The 21,245-nt window shown below is 40.0% G+C and overlaps 1 protein-coding gene across 1 annotated transcript in view; it reads right to left on the bottom strand.

Moving 5' to 3' along the window:
* The window catches only part of RHPN2 (rhophilin Rho GTPase binding protein 2), a 52,820-nt gene that overhangs the window by 7,935 nt on the left and 23,640 nt on the right, over window positions 1-21,245 (bottom strand). The window contains exons 3-10 of the mRNA XM_069966185.1: window positions 21,111-21,239; window positions 18,467-18,542; window positions 16,465-16,542; window positions 14,948-15,072; window positions 11,536-11,702; window positions 6,246-6,433; window positions 3,114-3,270; window positions 1,302-1,421 (exon numbers count right to left, since the gene is read on the bottom strand). Of these exons, the coding sequence (XP_069822286.1) occupies window positions 1,302-1,421; window positions 3,114-3,270; window positions 6,246-6,433; window positions 11,536-11,702; window positions 14,948-15,072; window positions 16,465-16,542; window positions 18,467-18,542; window positions 21,111-21,239 (1,040 nt within the window). The remainder of the gene's footprint in view (window positions 1-1,301; window positions 1,422-3,113; window positions 3,271-6,245; window positions 6,434-11,535; window positions 11,703-14,947; window positions 15,073-16,464; window positions 16,543-18,466; window positions 18,543-21,110; window positions 21,240-21,245) is intronic.

Here is a 21,245-nt window from a genome sequence, read left to right as displayed (position 1 = left end):
AGTAATTTATAATATCACCTTAAAACATGGCATAGATGTCAGATATTCAAATATGCTACCAATAGAATGGAGAGAATTGTCTTTAACAGAGAGTTATACCTGTATTAAACTCCAGAACTGCACTTACTATTCTGCTAGTGGAATCATTGAGCATATACATTACTTATCATATTCCTATACTAATCTGGAGTTACAAGCAGTATTATACTGCTCAGCTGAACTCACTATTTTGCTGGTGGAGTCACTGGGCCAGATTTATTATTACCGTCTTTAACTTTTCAATGTCTAGTGAGGCCCAAAAGTGTAAAACACATAATGAAGGGCATGTATGCCAGTTTTTAGCAGAACTCTGCCCCAATGTATACAAATTGTACATTACTTATCCTGTAATAATACAAAAAAGGAGAGGCTGCAACATTAGAGTCTCAAAAAATGAAAACGAAATTTATTAGAATCCATATAAAAACGGTGTGTATAGTTCAAAAGTACAAAAAGCTACGCATTTCAAGCACCATGGCTCTTCACCTTCAGTAGTGATGAAGAGTCATGGTGCTTGAGACGCGTAGCTTTAATAAAATGTAGTTTATTTTTGGAGACACTGATACTGGAACCACTCCATTTGTAATATCTGCACCTTCTGACCACTGGATCAGCCTTCCATGTGTCATCCCCTGGTAGAATTATCCATTCAAATAAGGTGAGCCATGATTTCTTTGTTATATTGCCTGAGGTACAGCCTGTATTTTACTCCAGAGCTGCATTCATTCAGATTATGTTCACATGTACTTAAAGCGAATGATCCAGTAAAAGCAATAAACAAAAGTTTTCATATCCCCTGGTCAGCACCATTATTCTGATGGTGCCATTCTTCAAAATGCTGCCTGGTTCCCGAGATCTGGTCCGGTTTCTATACATGCTAATGAAATACTTTGGTGGACACTTTGGAGGCAGGCTCAGTGCACCAATATTCCTTGGTAACATGCCGAGCCAGGCCAGATTTTATTCAGAAGGCGCATGTCCCCCAGGGAGGAGATATCGGTGCACAGCTCCCACCTCCTGTGCACCAAACTACTTCATTAGATAGTATGGAAACCGGATCAGCTCCCGGAGTTGAAAAATGGGCGGCACCGACCAGGTTGTATGAAAATATTTGTTTATTGCTTCTACTGGTACATTTGCTTTTACAATTCCAATGCTTCACCTGAATCCTTTTTTTTCCACCTGTATTTATTACACCGGATCTGTACAGGAATAAGTATTGCACATTTATCATTCACGTCCAGTCTTCCATTGTTTATTACCTAGCAGGGTCCGCTGCTGTTTATCTTTCAGTATCTTCATTGCGCTCATTCCTTCCGGCATGTGATCATAGAGCTGAGATAAAGCTTTCTCCTGCTTGTCTTCATCATCATGAGGTGTCACTGTCAGAGAGAATTAGTCATTATCCTAATTAGTTTAAAAGTCTGCATTGTATTAAAGTTACACAATTTGTATAGATAGTAACCAATGTTAAGTGTTGTAGCACTATGTTACTAGCGCAAGATAACTGGTTTCTAAAACTAATGCACACCTGATGGCTTTATTGCTGTATTGAAAATAGAAACATTGCAGGATGGTAGTGGCACTTTCCTCCTGCTAGATTAGATAGGGTGATCCATATCATTTCATCTGCCATGCTATGTGAAAATCCTACTTAAGAGCTTGTCGTGAAAATTAGTTTTTGGTTAGGGGATCCCACTGGTTTTGATGGGACCAGTTGACAATGTCTATGAAGCCTGGCATACCTATACCCGATTACATAATGGAATTACTATGTCTGATCATTTTGTTTCTGTAAGCGTAAGCAATATCACAGGTGTCTGGCATCCGCCTATCGTCCCTCAAATGCAAAATCACTTAACCCGAGTGTCGATTATATTAAAGAACTAGAGAGTGATTTAGTGACAGGGACACTCCAGAGACAAATGTGATGCTAAAGGACTGCCCTGCTCCCCCCACTTACAAGGTGCTCCACTGCTCCCATGCAGAACCACTTCTATTTCCTGCTGCACCCCAGCGTGACTAGTGGATTTAAAGGGGTTGTCCGGCGATAAAAAATTATTCACAGAATAACACACATTACAAAGTTATACAACTTTGTAATGTATGTTATGTCTGTGAATGGCCCCCTTCCCCGTGTTTCCCCCCACCCACGCTAGACCCGGAAGTGTGGTGCATTATACTCACCGCATATCGTGTCGTCCACGGTCTCCGATCGTCAGCAGTGACGTCTTCTTCGGGAGCTTGGCGGATCTTCCCGAGTGCCGGCCATCCTCTGCAGCGTCATCCGAAGCTCAGCCGCGATTGGCTGAGCATAACTGTGCTCAGCCAATCGCGGCTGAGCGGCTGATGACGCGGCCACGTCATCAGCTGCTCAGCCGCGATTGGCTGAGCACAGTTATGCTCAGCCAATCGCGGCTGAGCTTCGGATGACGCTGCAGAGGGCGGCCGGCACTCGGGAAGATCCGCCAAGCTCCCGAAGAAGACGTCACTGCTGAGGATCGGAGACCGTGGTCGGCACGCGACAGGTAATGTATAGCGCACCACACTTCCGGGTACACGGGTGGGGGTGGGGGGACACGGGGAAGGGGGCCATTCACAGACATAACATACATTACAAAGTTGTATAACTTTGTAATGTGTGTTATTCTGTGAATAATTTTTTATCGCCGGACAACCCCTTTAAGCTGGGGCTTGTGGATGGACTAGAAGTCATTTTCCTAATGTAAGTGTATTCATGTTTCATAGACTTAAACTTCCAGTCCACATGGTAAGTGCAGTGTCAATTGGCATTGCATCAGGGACAGGAACAGTCACCGAAAAAGAAAACCAGAGCATCAGGTTCATCAGGGACAGGAACAGTCACCAAAATAAAGAAATGGAGCATCGGGGACAGGAACCGAAACGGAGCATCTAGTGATCAGGTGCAGGGCAGCTCTTTACCCTCACCAGCCTTAGGCTTGGAGGAGACCATACATTTGTTGCTGGAGTGCTTCTTTGACATTACATTTGGACATTAATTGCTTCAGTACAATATATGCTAAATACAACAATTCTTTATTAGGGATACTTACGCTGGTGATCAATGAGCATAATAGCTGCAAAATAGTGAGCCAGGGCTTTGTAATGTTCCGATTTCACTTGCACCATAATGGTCCAAGAATAGGGGACGTTCTCCTTGATGGGAGCCTGGTTCATAGCATTAAACACTTGCGAGTAGACCTCACTGACCTGCAATGAGAAATATTGTTAGATTAGAATACAACCAATTTCATAAGCTCAAACATTTGGGCAAATTAGATGGAATTCAAACTGAATTATTCACATGCAATGCATGCCCATTGTTTTCAGATATAAGACATGTTGCAGTTGTTTGCATACTCTTTTTAAGCTTGCATTCTGAATCTGCTAAATTGAGTGACATGTGAGTATTTCTTGGGAATGTGCATCAGAGATGCAGGGCGCAGATTAGCTCCTTTAAATAAACATCCATGACAGCAATTAAAAAATTTGGTCCAAAGTGTCACACTGGAGAAATCCATAGCTACCCTTTGGGGTTTCTGCGGTGTATTTTGTAGGGTATTATTCCTGAGGGTCTGGACATACTTTGTTAACTACAGGCTCTAAAATTCTGCAATGAACCTTTACTCCATTCTATTTTTCAGGCAGGGACAAATGCCTAGTGAGTGGAATGCAGGTAATTTATCTTTCTAAGTGTCCAAAGCACATGCTATGTACATCCAGGAATGCTCAATAGTAAAACTCCCTGCAATATTTTTCTATCTGGACAACTACTGTACATAGAGGTCAACAACCTCCTCTATTGTATCAATAAGTGAAAAACCTTAAAATGGACATCCCACAGTTATTAGTTATCCTCTACCCAAAGGATAGGGGTCCATCTGCCTAGAGGTGAAATGTCCCTCAGAAATAACAGAGTGCACCATGCATGCACACCCAGCGCTCCATTTATTCTTTATTGGGGTTCCAAACATTGCCAGCACTTACTTGTAGGACAACCAGTTTATTTTTTATAGGTAATACAATGGATTATATTAGGTTTAAGACCCTTTCCGGTTTGGATGAAATCATACTCCATTTCATAATCTACTGTTTGACACATTCTGCGGAGACTAAAGTCAGGTGATGCTCTGATGTCTAGCTTTAGCCACTTTGGGTTAATATGGGACCTATCTTTATTATCATAGATGTAGAAGTAAGAGGGTTTTGATGGGAGAAAGCTTACTGTTGAACAATGCGATTATTTTGTCCTGTAAAAGAACCATAAGAAACCAAGACCTGCACTCCCACCCCCAGCAGGAACTCAGATTTTTGACAACTTCTCTGTGGATATCGCCTATCTGGACTTTAGCAAAGAGCTGATAGAGAAGTTAGGGGAAATTGGACTTAATCCCTGGATAGTTCAGTGAATGTTGTACTGTATTGGCAAAGACGTTAGAACAGAAGGAATTAGGGGTAGTGATTACCGACAGCGTTAAAATGAGTTACCAGTGCAACCAGGCGGTAGGGAAAACAAATCGTATGCTGGGCTGTATAGCTACAGGTATAACCAGTATGAAAAGGGAGATTGTGATCCTGCTGTATACCATAAAGCATAAAAGTGAGAAAACTTAAGGATTTCAATCTATATAGTTTAGAGGAAAGGAGGGAAACCAGACATGATTAAAGCCTTTGAATATGTTAAGGACTTAGTATTCAAGAAGGAAGTGTTTTTAATATAAAAAAAAAAAACTGAACAGAAGGACAAGGGGGCACAATCTTTGGGGGAAATATCAGAAAAAGTATGACTTTACTGAAAGAGTAGTAGACTCTTGAAATTAACTTCCAGCAGACGTGGTTGGTAAATCTACAATAACAGAATTCTAACCTGCCTGGGATAAACATATATCTATCCTAATATAATAAGAAAGGAAATCATAAAAAATTAGACTAGATGGACCCAGAGGTCTTTTTCTGCTGACAATCTTCTATGCTTCTCTTCCTTTCTCCAAGCAGCCATTCCTCTCAGATGAGTAAATTTTTATTTCTCAAGTGCTTTATACCTTATATTGTAATCTTTACCTAATCTCTTACATTCTTACATATTTATGCTACAATAAATCTTTTATTTATCCTTTAAGTGGCTTGGCTTCAGGGTATTGATTTTTTCATTAGGATCATTAAGAGCCACTCAGTGTTATAATTCCACTTCTTAGTACTTGAACATTATTCTACAGTTGTTTCTTTACAACACTGCCCCCATTTAGGAAATGCTAGGTCAGTTAACATTCTTGCCTTTCTTTTTAACATCACATAAAAAACTAAAATCATAAATATAACACAAAGCAGCATTTGTATAATAGCCAAATATTCTGGCTTTATGAAATGTACCACATAGAAATAAAAGAGAATTATTTTAACTTAAGGAAAAAGCTTTAATTAAGTTAGAGGAAAGAAAATATGGAATTACCCAGTGCCAAGGAAATAACATGGTACTGCCTTGTCATTTGCTTAGTTCGGGACTTAACTGACAAAGATTTGGCTCATGGGCCAGAGTCTGACACCCCCAGTTTGGAATATTATATATGCACTATATATATGCAACAAATTTTTAAGATTATTATTGAGATTTTCTTGTTGATGATTTCACAATTTTTTTTTCAACATTAAATCATTTGTTCCTTTTCCTCTCTACAAAAACATATGCCATTCATTACAATAATGCCCTTTTGTGTATATGTCTCCTGACGCCAGAAGGTTCAGGTATTAAAATTTTGTGTAATTTGTATATTTGCACTGAAGTAAAAAAAAATATATTATTTTTCTTTCAACTATTTTTCTTTAAGTCAGGAATTGCATATATTTACTGGCCCATGCAGTTCTGTAGGTATAAAGACAATCCTAATACAATAATCTATTGCCACAGAAACATATACTTTGAACATAGATGCTCATTATTGGTTTTAGCAGATAAATTACCTGTACACCTACAGGCCCTTAAGAAGCTGGTATGGAAACGCTATCAATGTACTGAACCGAGCACCACCCTCCAGCCAACACAGCAAAAGCAAACACATACGATTACTTATATGTGTACACATACAACAGTCAGGTTGCTGTGATACCGCACTTATGATATTACAGTTCCAGGAAACTTCAACACAGCTGGAACTGGTGATTGACTTATATAATATGACGACACGTACCTTGGCCGCTTCCTGCGCCATCTTTACCAAAGTGCAGAACTGATTCTGGACTCCTGCTACGATCAGCTTTTCAAAATAACATTCATGGGCTTCTGCCAGAAGCATCTTAATCAGGGCTCCCAACATGGCTGGACTCATGTCATAACTAGGGGTGTGGGTGAATGTCTCCTTAAGGTAGCTGAGTACACCTGGAAGAGAGGAACATGGTATGAGCACCTCATGCTTGGGAAGTCATTACAATAAAATAAAGGAAAGCATAAACTGGTTAACAGTAAGGTATTGAATGGCACTCCAGTGGCACTTAGTATGCATTAAACAAGAAAAAAAATAAAACTAAGAAATCATTGTTGTTCTATAAATGGTAGCATATATGATGGTTCAATAGTATGCAGCTATATTAATGAGAAACCTCTGGGAACAGTGTGTGGGATGGGGGTGGGGGACAAAAGCACTCCTCCACTTGTGGCAGGAGGAGCAGTGCTTTTGGTGTGGCTTGTGCTGTAGGAAAAAATATTTTCTATGCTCACTAAGACAGCTGCCAATTTTCTTCAGTTTAAATACATATTACCATGGTTGCTAGTAACCACAGTATTAAAGTGCTGATATCCACAATATTACAGTTTACATCTTAATATATGATAAATACAACATTGTACATGTAACTTTCCTTTAAATACTTTCCTTTAGTTATCCAATCTAATCACATCCAGAGCTACATTTGTAATTCTGCTGCCTTCTGCTTTTGCCAGTGGTTCATTTAATGTCCATTATCTGTACATGGCCTAATCTCCTGATTTACATTCTGAGAAGTAGAATCTTTAGAAGAATGTGTACAATAATCTGAAATGTTTATGGTGGCCTCCTGTCTTCCTCCCTTAAAAGTTGACGTTCACTGACAATTTATGAGGCATATTGGATTTCTAATGCCTGGCCATTTTATTGTAAAAAAAATAAATAAATAAAATAAAAAATAAAAAAAGGAGTCTGAGAGCAGCTTACCCCTCCCTTCTAAGCACACCTGAACGTTTGGCAAGCTGAATGTTCATGTGTAAGTGAAGAACAGGAAAGATAGCTTACAGTTAAAGTAGAAGTCTGGTGAAAATTTTTATTAAGTATTGTATTGCCCCCCAAAAGTTATACAAATCACCAATATACACTTATTATGGGAAATGCTTATAAAGTGCTTTTTTCCCTGCAATTACTACTGCATCAAGGCTTCACTTCCTGGATAGCATGGTGATGTCACGACCCGACTCCCAGAGCTGTGCGGGCTGTGGCTGCTGGAGAGGATGATGGCAGAGGGATGCTCAGTGTCCCTCCAGTGCCCTGTGTCCCTCAGTGTCCCCCTACCATCATCCTCTCCAGCAGCCAAAGCCCGCACAGCTCTCCTTTAAACAGATGTTTGGCCAACAGCTATTGAAAGTGTTTGGGCAGCTTTTACTCAATGTTTAGGATTGGAGACACTGAGGATTTAAAATCAGACCTCTGCATATGGCAATCTTAGGGCCCTATTACACCAAATGATTATTGGCCGTTCTTGGCTGATTGCTGGCTATTCCGACAGATAATCGTTTGGTGTAATAGCTCATGTTAAAAGACCATGATCGCCTGACATGCACAATGTCAGCTGTTCCTGGTCTTTCAACAGGTTGAAAAATCACAACAACAACAGCGATAGGAGCGATGGCAGCAGACTACCACTGACTACATTGGGCAGTCCCCGCTGCTGTCTGTGTGTGTAATAGCACATGCAGCCAGTGGGGAATGGCTGTGTAATACAAGGTTGTATACTCTGCATACATAGTGGCTTCCTCCTGAAACACAAGCAATGGTAAGGAACAACCCATTTATATACAGTAAAAAAATAATCTGTTATGTAACGTAACACACTGCAATGATGAAGTATTTTATAATGCTGGGAAATAGGCCCCAATGTCAGGAATGGGCAGTGAAACAAGGTAATTGCTATTTGTAGGAACTAATCCTCCAAAGTTCGCCAGGCCCATGGTAATAACTGTATCACATAGTAAACTATAATTATCTGAATGATGCAAGGTGTTATATTTTATTATGTTTCCTATTTTAAAATTTTATTGTGAAATACCTATTCAGCTATATCTAAGTTATATCTGAGATTTGGATGACAGCCAATATGGCATATGAGTAACCATAAAGGCAGTAAGTCCAGTTTCCCAGAGTCCCATATAACAAATATGCTTAGTTATGTAGCAGAACTGGATAGGGAATATATAATGTATATAAAGCATACTACTGTATAATTATTCAGGAGAGAGATAACAAATGTGTGAGCAATAGCGATTCAAGATCAGTTTAAAAGAACCACCAGGGTTCTGAGTGTGGCAGACATAACAAGGACCCTAAAACCCAGCCATATTATAGCCAAATAAATCTGGCCCTATAGGTGGAAATAGTGTACAAAATAAAGTTAGAAGTTCTCTCTTTAAATCTCACCACCCCCCTTCCTCGTGTCTTCTGACATGTTCATACACCTCCCATACCCCAGTTATTTCAGGCAACAATTGTGAACACAAGTTTATCATTCCAGGATTTGTACTGTAACCGGTCGGACTAGTTAAACTTTATCAGTCCTTGACAGAAGACTTGCAGGCACGGCTTTTTTCTTTTATATATGCTCACTGTGTACAATACCTGCTGTGACCTACTATTTACTTAGCAGAAGGTTCCATTTATACTTTATAAACAAAAGAAAAATATTCAGTTCGGTTTTCTTAGTTACTATAAGAAAAGTCAGTATATCCAAGGGTCAGGTGGGTTAGACTTTAACCTGTTTTATTCCCCATGACAAAAAAAAAAAAAAAGACATGCAAATAATCTAGTGGTCACCTATCTCAACCAATTTATGGTCATTCAGCTGAACTAAGTAGGCATGTTTATAGGGAGGTGATATTGGATTGGATGAACAAACTTTCAGGTCTTTGTTAGGCTATATGTTTGATGGCGTTATAAAGCCCCCTAATCCCCAATACAAAATCCAGAGAAAATTAGGAGAAACTTGTTTTTCTGGATTCTTTTGCTAACCAAGCATCAAACAAAGAAGCCCCTGTTCCGGGCTGGCAGAAAAGTGAGTCAGTATCCAGCATCTTCTTGCTCCGAGCAAGGGATTGGGAGGTTTAGGTCAGCTACCTAACCGGTCACTGTAAGAACCGGATATAAGGTGCTTGCATGGTATGGGAGGAAGATGTTCTCTTACAGTATAAGAACACCTGACAACTCTCTTACCCTCAGGGTCATATCATCAGAGTGTATCATTTCTATTACTATATTAAATATTTGTCAGTAAAAGCAGACAGACCCTTCACTACCATTCAATGTCACAGGACAAGTACATTACACTGATTCTATCGCTTGCCCATGATAAGCAATGTTAGACTTTCCTAAGCAGTCACCCATTTATTTCTGGTTTTAGTGACATGACAGACTGGTCCAGATATTATGAAATGATTGACTTTTATGGGTCACTACACTGAATATTTTCAGAACGATCCTTAAGATATTAATGCATAACAAGAGGCTGAAGCACAAAGGTCAGACGGACAATCATTAACTAGCTGGACATTTACACTGCGTCCATGTCTGGCCGCTGAGAGGAGTTACCCGCTATACCCAAAGGGATAGAACAATTTATTATATAGAATAATTCCTTAATATTAAATCTCTATAAAGAGTTATTAATGAGGATATCAATATATGTCTGGATGTGTGTGGGTATGAAACTTGTGGCTGTCGGTTGGAGTTTACTCTAATTCTGTCTATGCTGTAACTGACATGATCTGTAACTGATATGACCTGCAGTGTAAAGCATGAGGGATCAGCCACTGATTAGTATGTGTTACATTTTACAATACAACAGATAATTAAGTTAAACACTAGTGTAAACTGGACCTGCCAAACTGTTCAGGAGCCGCAACGTACTCTGAACCCGAGAGCTTGGCATTCGATTCCCCGTAGCTGCAGAAGTCGGATGCCACCCTAGGGCTGCCAGGAAAACATAGATACAGCCATGTGACAGATTCCCTTTAATTCCCTGTTATAGCAGGTGTCCTAGAATTGCACCCATGGAAAAAACTGACCATGATGTTATATAAAGTTTATATATGTGGGTAATTGTACTACAACTCAATAGATCCTATTGATGTTAATAGAAGAAAAAGGGCACATATCACCTGGGGCAGGACATTATTTTTAATCCAGTTATTTATTTATTTTAATAGAAAACAGCTCTTTTCTTTGAATGCCCTTCTATATGCACTGTGGATGGATTTCAGTGAATTCTCTAGAAAAGTAAATGTTAATCATTAACCACAATAATCTTTTGGTCAAACATGCCAAAAACAATGATGTCACTGGGCTGCAGCCTTTTAGAATGTTACAGAAAGGTTCCCTGTCATAAAAACTTAAAGGGGAGGGACTATATGTGTACTTGTCAGGAGGCAAGGTATCTCCAACCTGCCTGTCTGAGGTTAACCCTTTCTGTGCATCTTGTCTCTCTCAGTTCCAGTGCACTTCATATTTGCTAGCATTTCACTAACAAGCAATAATTGAAACCAAAAAAAGTAATTCTAAAAATACTGATTCATTTTTAGACCCATTCCCCTTTTAAGAACTGTAAAAGCAACTATGTCAAACATTTGAATTACAGAAAGACATATAACATCTATATGTAGCATCTATGGCACAAAGGTTTGCAACTGTTCAGTTCACGTCCATGTGCTTGCTGTACAAATAATCAAATTCAGATATTCAGATTTTTAGTTGCAGAATTTTCTGCAACAAATCTGTAGCATGTGAATTCACCCAGACAGGAGTGGACAACATAGGCCAATGCTGCCGCTGCACTAGACTGTCCGGTTGGAATACAAGTAAGCAGTGTTGTGAGAACATTTGTTTTTTGCTTGGCTAACTTCACGTATATTGTTTTAACGGTCAGAAAAAAACACTGAAATGCACGGACCATTCAAACCACAACTGTGTATATTAGCCCATTCACATCACAATGTCACTATATGTTCATTATATATGTTGGCATCCATCAAAAACTGTGCGCTAACATAGTCAGATAGTAAATACATGTAGGCCATTTCCCACACTTATATGTTCCCTTCGCGGGACTCAAAAGTGTGGCCTTCTGCCAGACACACCACACATAAGGTTGTCAGCTAATTATGATAAAACGGACTATAGCCAGTACTGGGTTGTACTGCATGTTCATGTTCACATTATATACAAATTGTGGACTATACCACATTACCTGCTGCTTTCTGGAACATGGTCACAGCCTCCTCCAGTCCAGTTTTTGTTTGCCGATTGCTGCGAGTACCAATCTGTGTGTAGAGGGCGGCCATGTTAAACAGAATGCTGGCCTTCTCTAATGAGATGTTTGGTTGGCTCACAGGAACGCCAGTAAAGGAGTCATACCTAAATGCAGTGAAGATTAATAATGGTTTGTTATAAAGACTGATCAAAGGGACTGCTATTGAGAGGTAACAGCTATGATTAAGTCAAGTGTCATTAAAAAAAAATGACCTTTTAAGTTATGGGGACAACTGAGCAAAGAGTTAAAAGTTATTGTATGGTTTAGAAAATGATAAAATATAGGGCATGTGTATTTATGCACATTACTGCTACTTATTTAAAGGGGTTAACCACTTTATAGTAAAATTGCTCATTGTACAGTATTAGTAACTGTACTCACGGCCCTGTGTACCTCATAGAGCTAAAATCACACTCCTTTTCTCCAGGCTGGACTGCTCTTCTCTTTTGTGAGTCTGTCCACCACTGAGTCTGTATATGTCTAGGAAGGACACTGGGGGGGGGGGGCATGATGTGGTCACATGCTCATCCATGTTGGCCATCTTTTGGACAAACGCATAACAGAGCAGGACAGCACAGCCTGGAGGAGGGGAGTCTGATTTTAGCTCTATGAGGTACACAGGGAGCTGCTGCCAGTATATACAGTGAGTACAGTTACTAATGCTGTACACAGAGCTACTTTACTATAAATTTGCCAACCCCTTTAAATAAACCATGCTTTTTTTTTCTGTAAAAGTGCAAAAACAACATTAAAATCGTATGATATCTATTTATTTGATATACACACATATATCACCAGACTGACCAAGGGGATGCCTGGGCCTCACTATCTGCGGTGGTAGTCCATTTAAAAGCTGAAAATAATGCTAGGCCTAGCTTTCACCCATCTCCCAAGCTCTAGATACTAATAAAGCAAGTACAAAATAAATTAATAATGTTGCTAAAATGGAGATTTTTGCAAACAGCAAAAGGACTGTGCAGATTATAGTTACTTTTGTGAAAACCGGTGAGCTGGGCCTCACCAACAACTAGGGGGCGCCTCAGTGGTGAGGCCCGCCTCACAGTTTGAGAAGCACTGCTCTAGGCAATACTCTTGTTGCCTGCCTATATGATTTTTAGAAAATAAGAGCCAAAACTGCAGTAATGTTTTCGAAAAAATGCTGTGTGGGAATGTTCACGCATTACGGATATACCGCAGATTTGTTGCGGTGGATCCTATCCCCATTTGGGGTATGAGGAAATGACAAATTGCAATTATGAGGGTGGAAAACACATGATACTACAAATATCTGACAGCACCCAAAGCCTTAAATGCCTTAAAAATGAATATCTGTTTAATGTTAGATCATGATACCAGATCCCATTATATTTATGGGCCACATTCCCAATACATATTGAATAAATATAGCCACATCACCTGAGTGCATTATAATTTGGAGACATAAAAGGAAAACGTTAAACTTGTTTTTTTGCTTTGTTTATTAAGACTACAAGATAATGAATTTCCCCACCCTAGCCATTCATCTAGAAGTTTATACAGGCCTGTGGGTTCATGAAAGGCTTACTCAAGCCTATAATCTATGAATCAAAATACAGCCTGTCATTAATGTTAAGTCTTCCTTTTATTTTGTGCACTCAGCAGATCCGCTTAAGTGGAGGAGGAACAGAAGCCTTCACTTGTGGTCGTGTTTGCACTCATACCTGGCCGCACTGCTAATTGTTTAAGGCTGAATAAACAGGGACCATGTCTGAACCCATCATGTGACTCAAAGGAGAAGTCCGGCAAAATTTTTTATTAAAGTATTGTATTGCCCCCCAAAAGTTATACAAATCCCCAATATACACTTATTATGGGAAATGCTTATAAATTGCTTTTTTCCCTGCACTTACTACTGCATCAGGGCTTCACTGCCTAGATAAAATGGTGATATCACGACCCAACTCCCAGAGCCGTGCGGGTTGTGGCTGTTGGAGAGGATGATGGTAGGGGGACACTAAGCATCCCTCTGCCATCATCCTCTCCAGCAGCCACAGCCCGCACAGCTCTGGGAGTCGGGTCGTGACATCACCATGTTATCCAGGAAGTGAAACCTTGATGCAGTAGTAAGTGCAGGGAAAAAAGCACTTTATAAGCATTTCCTGTAATAAGTGTATATTGGTGATCTGTATAACTTTTGGGGGGCAATACAGCACTTTAATAAAAATTTCACCGGACTTCTCCTTTAAAGGGAATGGTCAAGATGTGCTGGGTTGCTAAGGAATTACTTCAAATTATAAATATGTACATTTCTATTATTGTTATTTTATTTGTCCTCTCTATAACTTAGGCATATGTAAAGGGGCTATCCAGAAATGGTTCCACTCTTGACCCCAGTTTGTAAGTTGCATTGCAGTTTAGCTCCATTGAAGTAAATAGGGTTGAGTTGTAATACCGCAAACAACCTGACAACAAGTGTGGCAATGTTTTTGGAAGGAAGCAAATATGTTGTTCCCATCCTGGATAACCCCTTTAATAATGACCATCAATACACATTTAACATTAACTGTAATGGGCCATATTCAATGGTGTTTTAACAGTGTTCTAGAATTACCAGTGTAGATTTCAGCCCTCATGACCACAGAGTTCACCTAAACACTAAGGGGGAGACTTATCAAACATGGTGTAAAGTGAAACTGGCTCAGTTGCCCCTAGCAACCAATCAGATTCCACTTTTCATTCCTCAGAGACTCTTAAATGAACGGTGGAATCTGATTGGTTGCTACTGGCAACTGAGCCAGTTTCACTTTACACCATGTTTGATAAATCTCCCCCTATGTATGCATCATGTATTGGGCCCAGCAGTCACATGGATGGTGGATCACATGACCATGCTTCTCAGCCTAACTACCCCTTTGTCAGGGCGGTTGCTCAAGCATCTTCTCAAGTTCAGCAGTGAAACAGTGATTTATTCGCTGTCACAGAAGTGATCAGATGAGAATCTGAACTGAGAAAATATTTATGTACGCAAACAGACCTGTTCTGACAATCCACACAACGTCTCCGGTTACATGTCTGTGAAGTCTACAAAGCTCCTGAGGGAAAAATACTTGAAGAGAAACTTTGCCAGGGGAACACAAAGTCCCCTGAAGGTTTACTCCTGCCCCCCTCCCTTTGTTCTAGTGAAAAATAAAAAATATAACCATTTACTGTGTCTGGCAGCAACAACTGGAATTGCTATTAGCCTTTTTACCTAACATAATGTGTAGGATGATTATAGTTACATACAGGGTAGCTGCAGGGGCTGCACATGTGATATTACATGGTTGCCCACTCCCTCTATGTTGTCCATATGCCCATATATATTCCTTACCATGTGAACAGTATGCCCATATTTCTGCTGGACGGAAAAAAACGGTTCTCCAAAAATCCAAGCTGCTGGAAATAACTTATCAACATCTCAATGCCTGCTTCATCTCGACTAGGAGTCCGACATGCCTAAAAAGAAAAAAACATGTAAGGAACAGTAATAATAGAGTGTTCAGAAGTTGGAGTTTCCACTAGACCCTGGTACCTGAGGGTCCCAATAACCCCTCTACCACTAAAGAAGGCAGGAGTATTATAAATGAGAGATGGTGGCACTGCTATGGATTGCATAACAGCCAAAGGCCAGGGCACTATATGAAACATACTCTGGATCTAATGCCCCTGGGATATAATTTTACACTACTTTCTTGAAAGTAGGCCCAGCACTTTTGTCTAACAATTACCCAGAGAGAAGACCGCAAGAGGAGCCCTGCAGCCTGGTAAGCCAAGTAATGTATTAAGTTAAGCAAGGGCTGCAAGGACATCGGTAAAGATGTCCCTTTAGCCCTTGGTAAACGATAATCGGGCCGGGTAATAGGCCCAGTAAACGAGCGCTGATTTAGCACATCGGGGCTCATTTACAGTTCTTATCAGGCATTCATTGGCCCGTGTAATAGTACCCTAAAAGGGTTAAAAATTATTATAGTCTGATTCAATTTCAGATGAAGGTATACCTTCGGCAAACCTTTTTTAGTTTTAGGGGCTTTCAGAGGTTGGGTTGTGATGTCCTGAGAATGCTTTACATTAAATGGGAACCTCTGCTTATTGTAAAAAGTATTCTAATACAAATTAAGGAATTACTACTATTAGCCGCAGAAGCAATCTGAAAATAAAGCAAGGAGACAAGAGGAATATTTGCATACCCATCAACAATCCCACCATGTATCCACCCAAACCAGTTTTATGGGCGAGGGGCACATAAGGAATTGACAAACTAGTCATATGTGTGGTGCTATCCAGAAACCCCATAAAACTGAAGATCATTTTAAGGTTGATCATATACATAAGACACCTATGTTGTACTAAGCAAATTATTACATAGTTTAAATTCAGATTTTCTTACTCTTGTTTTGTCAGGCTAATCCCTTAAACATTAAGGTATTGGCAGATCCCTCAAATTGTTTAAATGGTCATAAAGCTATCAACCAAATGCTTATATGGCAAGCAGATAGTCCTGCTGACCTCTTTGGTACTTGGCCAAGCATGAATGTGTTCTTAATAGTAAGCCACTTTTGGACACCTCTGATGGCAGATTATTTCCTGTGAGAACAAACATCCCATGAGATGTTAAAATGCAACATGCCCAATCCTTCTTCCTCAGACATCTGGTATTGGTTGGGACATTCCTATAGACATTAGATGGTTGGCCACTCCCTGCCAAACCAGTGAATTTGGACAACATTGGAGTTATACTGTAACCCTCACCCCCTTACTCATAAGTATATTTTTGAGGCCAAGGACAATGCCAACTCAGTAGCAAAAGGGAAGAAAAAATGTTCAGCAAGTTCAGCATAAAGCCTCTACCTGTCTGAGGTCCATCAGGTCAGCCAGCTCATTCTCATAATCTGCTCCATCTTCACTGTAATGTTCCAGGATAAAGTCCTACAAGAAAAAAAAAACATTTTCAATGAACGTCTTTGAACATGAGAGGGGGATAGGTTAATAAAGGGCTATTTATGTTATTTCTTGCCTTTTTCAGTATGTACAGGGTTAATACTAAAAAGGACTGAGTGTTCTATAAATGATTGACTAATGTGGAGTTTCTATTACTTTGGAATGTTTGCCAATTTGTCACCTCTTTCCACTTATCTTTACAGCATTTCAAGAAGTTAAAATGTAGGTCAGATAAATCAGACTCCAATCACTAATAAAGCTTTAGTGTTATTGGCCCAGACTGGATCTCCTCCAGTCTGAACTGTCTATATCCCTATATTGTGTATGTAAAACCAAAATGAGAGAACTTCTGGCTAAACTTGACTCCTAGCACACAGTATAGGCAATGACCACCTTGGTGTGGTGGCATCCATACTGGCATCATTGTGACGTGTGGCAATTTTACTCCAGAGTCATGTGACTTAGACAACATATCACCATGCAGGAGTGTAGACTGAGAACCAACCGGATCCAAGTGGTGTTGACTAGCGTTGAGCGAGTAGTAAAAAACGTAACCGAGTACTCATTAATCAAGTCGAACATGGCTGTATCCATGTTTTCCACAACTCCTAAGGGCTGCATCCAACTTCTACAATCATTGAGAGTCAAATGCCGAGTGTTTGGGGTCAGCAAGTTCACTTTCACAATTTATCAGGTTAAAGGGTTAGGCCGGCCCTTTAAAATTTTTTAGATACTGCCTATTCTTACCTCCTCACTATGCTCCCCCGGGGTCCCACTGAACGATCCTGCTGCCACTTCCGACACAGACTAATCTCGGCAGTGATACCATCCGCTTTAGACAAGACTGTGTTGGAAGTGGTGGTGGGATTGTACAGCAGGGAATTTGGAGACATGACAGGAGGACCCAAGGGAGCGTGGTAAGGTAAGAATAGGCTCTTTAATTTTTTTATATTGCTGCACTTATTAAAAAAATAATAAAGAGCCAACATTACCCTCTAATGATATTGGACTGCTATATTTTCTAACACTACTCTGTGTGTGTAACTCTTAAGGGGTGAAATAAGTGGTAATAACCCATGAAACTAAAGCCATAGAAAACTGCACATAAAAAGGCTGTATAGCCTTTGCCTAATGGGAGAGAAGATTATACTTATGTATCAGGAAACTAATCTGAGATGTTGTGTCACATGTTCTTCTATGTAACTGGACTTGTGCTTTATTTTTAACTGTAGGTGGTGTTGTACTGTAATTAAGAAAATGACTAATCATTATTTACAGTGGCTAATACATGAAGACGAGTGGCTTCCATAAGGAACCCTGGGTGTATTATGAGTTAGTCACTGACAGATCTTTTCCTGACTGCTGGTTTTGGAAGAAAGTGATGGGTGTTGCCCGTCGGTGATCTGCTCCACATTCAATGCAGAAAGTTTCCTCTCCGCTCCGGAGGGAGGGTCGACTGATTCAGAGCACGATAACTCATGACGTATTGAGCTCTCAGGTCTCCTTTCAATTAATTGAATGAATGAGTCTACATTTACCGTTCTAAAAATAAACCATGCTCGTCATCCTAAGAATAGAAACTTTCGATGCCAGGTTGTTGTAACAATAGTTGAAACCTCTGGAGAATATTTGTAGGATGATCTGTGAATGTTGTTGTGTTGTATACACTATCATTCCATAGTAAATTCACTAATTTCTCAAGGTTCTGGGTACTTGATGATTTGGCACGGCGGCATATCGAGATAATAAAGCTCAGAACCTCTATATGTCACTTGAGGGAGCCAAAAAAAAACAAACACCTTTTTCCTGTAACTCATGGTAAACCGCACATCTCCCCACACATTGTATAGACACTCTCTTCCACAAAGAAAAGGAGTCCTTGCAAGTATACACAGAAAATATCTCCATTTACCTTGAATGCGGTTGTGAAATCAACATCTTTTGTCTCTTTAAGACCAAGAGGGATGAGAGGAATGCTGGCGGTCTGCCTGCAATATATAATGTATTAAGAATCAATAAAAGAGCACATCCTTTATATCAAAGTATTCACAAGTGGGTGTTAAGTACAAAGTATTATGGGTGATGGAGAAAAACTAGATGTACAGCAAAGCATGTTTTTCTTAGCCAGCTTTTAGATTTTTGGTATCAAAGAGTATGATACACAGGCTAACGCTATCTTGTAGTCTGCAGAATCAGAAGCTGTGATGTGGCAATATTCTCTTTAAGTGGTTCTTCTATTGCAGATGCTCTCTAAATGCGCAGTTTGTAAAAAAAAAAAAAAAAAAGTTACTGAGGCGCCCAGATGATAAAGCAGTATATTCCAGAATCAATGATCAATAACTTTTTCATATGTTGCTGGGGGCACAGTTAAAAGAAAAAAAAAAAAAAAAAGGGAAAGAAATGATACTTACCTACCTGTTCCAATGACTTCTTGTCCCCCGCTCCCCCCCACCCCCCCCCCCCTTGTCAGTACTTCCATGACAAGTCCCAGCAGGACCTGGCCACATCGCTGTCCTGCCTCAGTCAGGGATTGGCTGAGCAGACAGGTTCTGCTGCTTAGATTCGTGTCAGAAGTATTAAGAAGCAGACACGAGCAGGTGTCTGGAAGTCACTGCATTGGGAGCTGTGTGGGGCAAAGGTGGGCGAGTATAATTTATATTTTATTTTATTATTCCCCTGCCCGCAGCAGCAACATATGACTTTTTTTTTAAATGATAGAATACACCTTTAAAGGTTGTACTGTATAGAGTAACAGAGGCTCTGCGTACCCCCAGGACCTACCACACACCTTTACTGTGTGCATGAAGCATAAAAGAAGGGGGTCTCCTTAAGCACATTTTTGTTAGCTTCACATTGTATTTTTGCACTCCATTGAAAGGTACTGTTTTATTTTTTCTTAGATGTTAAGGCCAGGTTCACAATACAATTCTGCAATAAGTTTAGCATTTATATCAGATGTGACAAAATGGGATGCCGACCTATTTGTGCACTTACGGGCAAGGAGCTCATTAAGTTTAATGGCCTGAACATGGTCAGCTGGTTATCACTGTTACTTGAGCTTCTTCCTTAATGTACACATATAATCCGGGGCTCAAAAGTGTGCTGCGCTTTAGGGTCTCAGCTAAAGCTTGTATACATTCAACTAACTGACTAAACTTGAACCATTGAAGTCAATGGGGCCTGTGCCCTTATGTAAACATCAGAATCCCATTCTGACAGAATGCTGATGTATTCAAGGAACATGCCTGTAAATTGTGATGTGAACCCATCCTGAACTCACCCATTAAAGGGCTTGTCTCAATTAGAGTAGCATGGCTACTTTCTTTAAAAAATAATGCCAAAATAGTCCATAAGTATCATGTCACACTGCAGCTTAGCTCCAATCACTAGAACATAACCTAACTGCAACACCAGACACAACCTACTGACAAGTGTAGCATATTTTTGTTTCAAAAGGGAGCAGTCATGTTTCTCTAACCCTGCACAGCCTTTTTGTGACTAATTTTTCAGTGCAGAGAAATACAGATTGAAGTGTAGACCTCAGCACAGCGACAGCTGTTACACGTCCTCTTAACGCTGATTCTGCTTCTTCCTTATCTAATGAACCTGAAGATGGTCAGTAGGAGGGAGGCAGGGAGTGTTCACTAATAAGTGACTATGGGTGACTGAAGGCGACTCATGTGCTCTTAGTAATCTACCATTACGTCAGCAGTAATTTACACACCCAGCAATCAGGACATATCTCCAAATTCTATAGTTATTACTAATACACAAGTATAAACATAGAACATTCCATATATCAGCAACATCTATCCGGTCATGTCAGCCATAAAAGTCATAGTACTGCATAATAAGCTTATTTCTATAACAATATATATACATACACACACACACACACACACGTGGGCAAAACCCTATCTGATATGTCTGTGCTAAGGTCACTCCCCATTGACTTCACTTAACAAAAACAAAGTCACATATAAACGGCAACTGTGGAAAATCAGCAGCATTGTCTAGAACTGGATCTAACATGGTAGGTGTTGTAGCACCTTAGCACCATCCTCACTTTATGGCAGATACAATACATATATTTCTTAACAGGAAATGATAGAAAGTGATGTGTTGGAATCGCAATTACTTACTATAGTGACAACTTCCTGTAGAGGGTTCCTGCAATAACACACTGCAAGAGTTGCCATGTTATACTTATCCAGTTAGTAGCTACAAGCAGTGTTGCAGCTACAAAGTGGCAAGTGTAGTCCCAGCTAAATACTTACCAAGTGTGAGTGCTAAACGGCTATCATAACTCTTATCAGCCAAGAAATTCTCATTCTCTCCTAAGAGACACTCAAAATAGCCTGGCTCAATATACTAACTTAAGCACTATTATCAGGAATGCAAGATATGCCTTTCTGGTAAACAAAGGCAGGGCTGAAACAATGGTTAAAGCTTGGATATTAACTCCCACATCAGAGGTCAACCTGCTCTTTATGAAAGTGTACCAGTAAGGCCTATTTATGATCAGTGCACTTAGAACAAGACATAAAGGGTCTTACTCTGTGTGCTGGTACACCTCCACCGATATGTTCAAACGTTCCAGCTCCTCCTTGAGAACTTGCAGATTGGAGTTGACATAACTTAGCTCCAGCAGAACCTGCTCTCTGACTTTGCTGTTGTTGGTGGCCCTGAAG

Source organism: Dendropsophus ebraccatus, chromosome 4 (assembly GCF_027789765.1).
Source record: "Dendropsophus ebraccatus isolate aDenEbr1 chromosome 4, aDenEbr1.pat, whole genome shotgun sequence".
In the NCBI taxonomy this organism is placed as follows: domain Eukaryota; kingdom Metazoa; phylum Chordata; class Amphibia; order Anura; family Hylidae; genus Dendropsophus; species Dendropsophus ebraccatus.
This window is presented reverse-complemented; position numbering and strand designations above follow the sequence as displayed.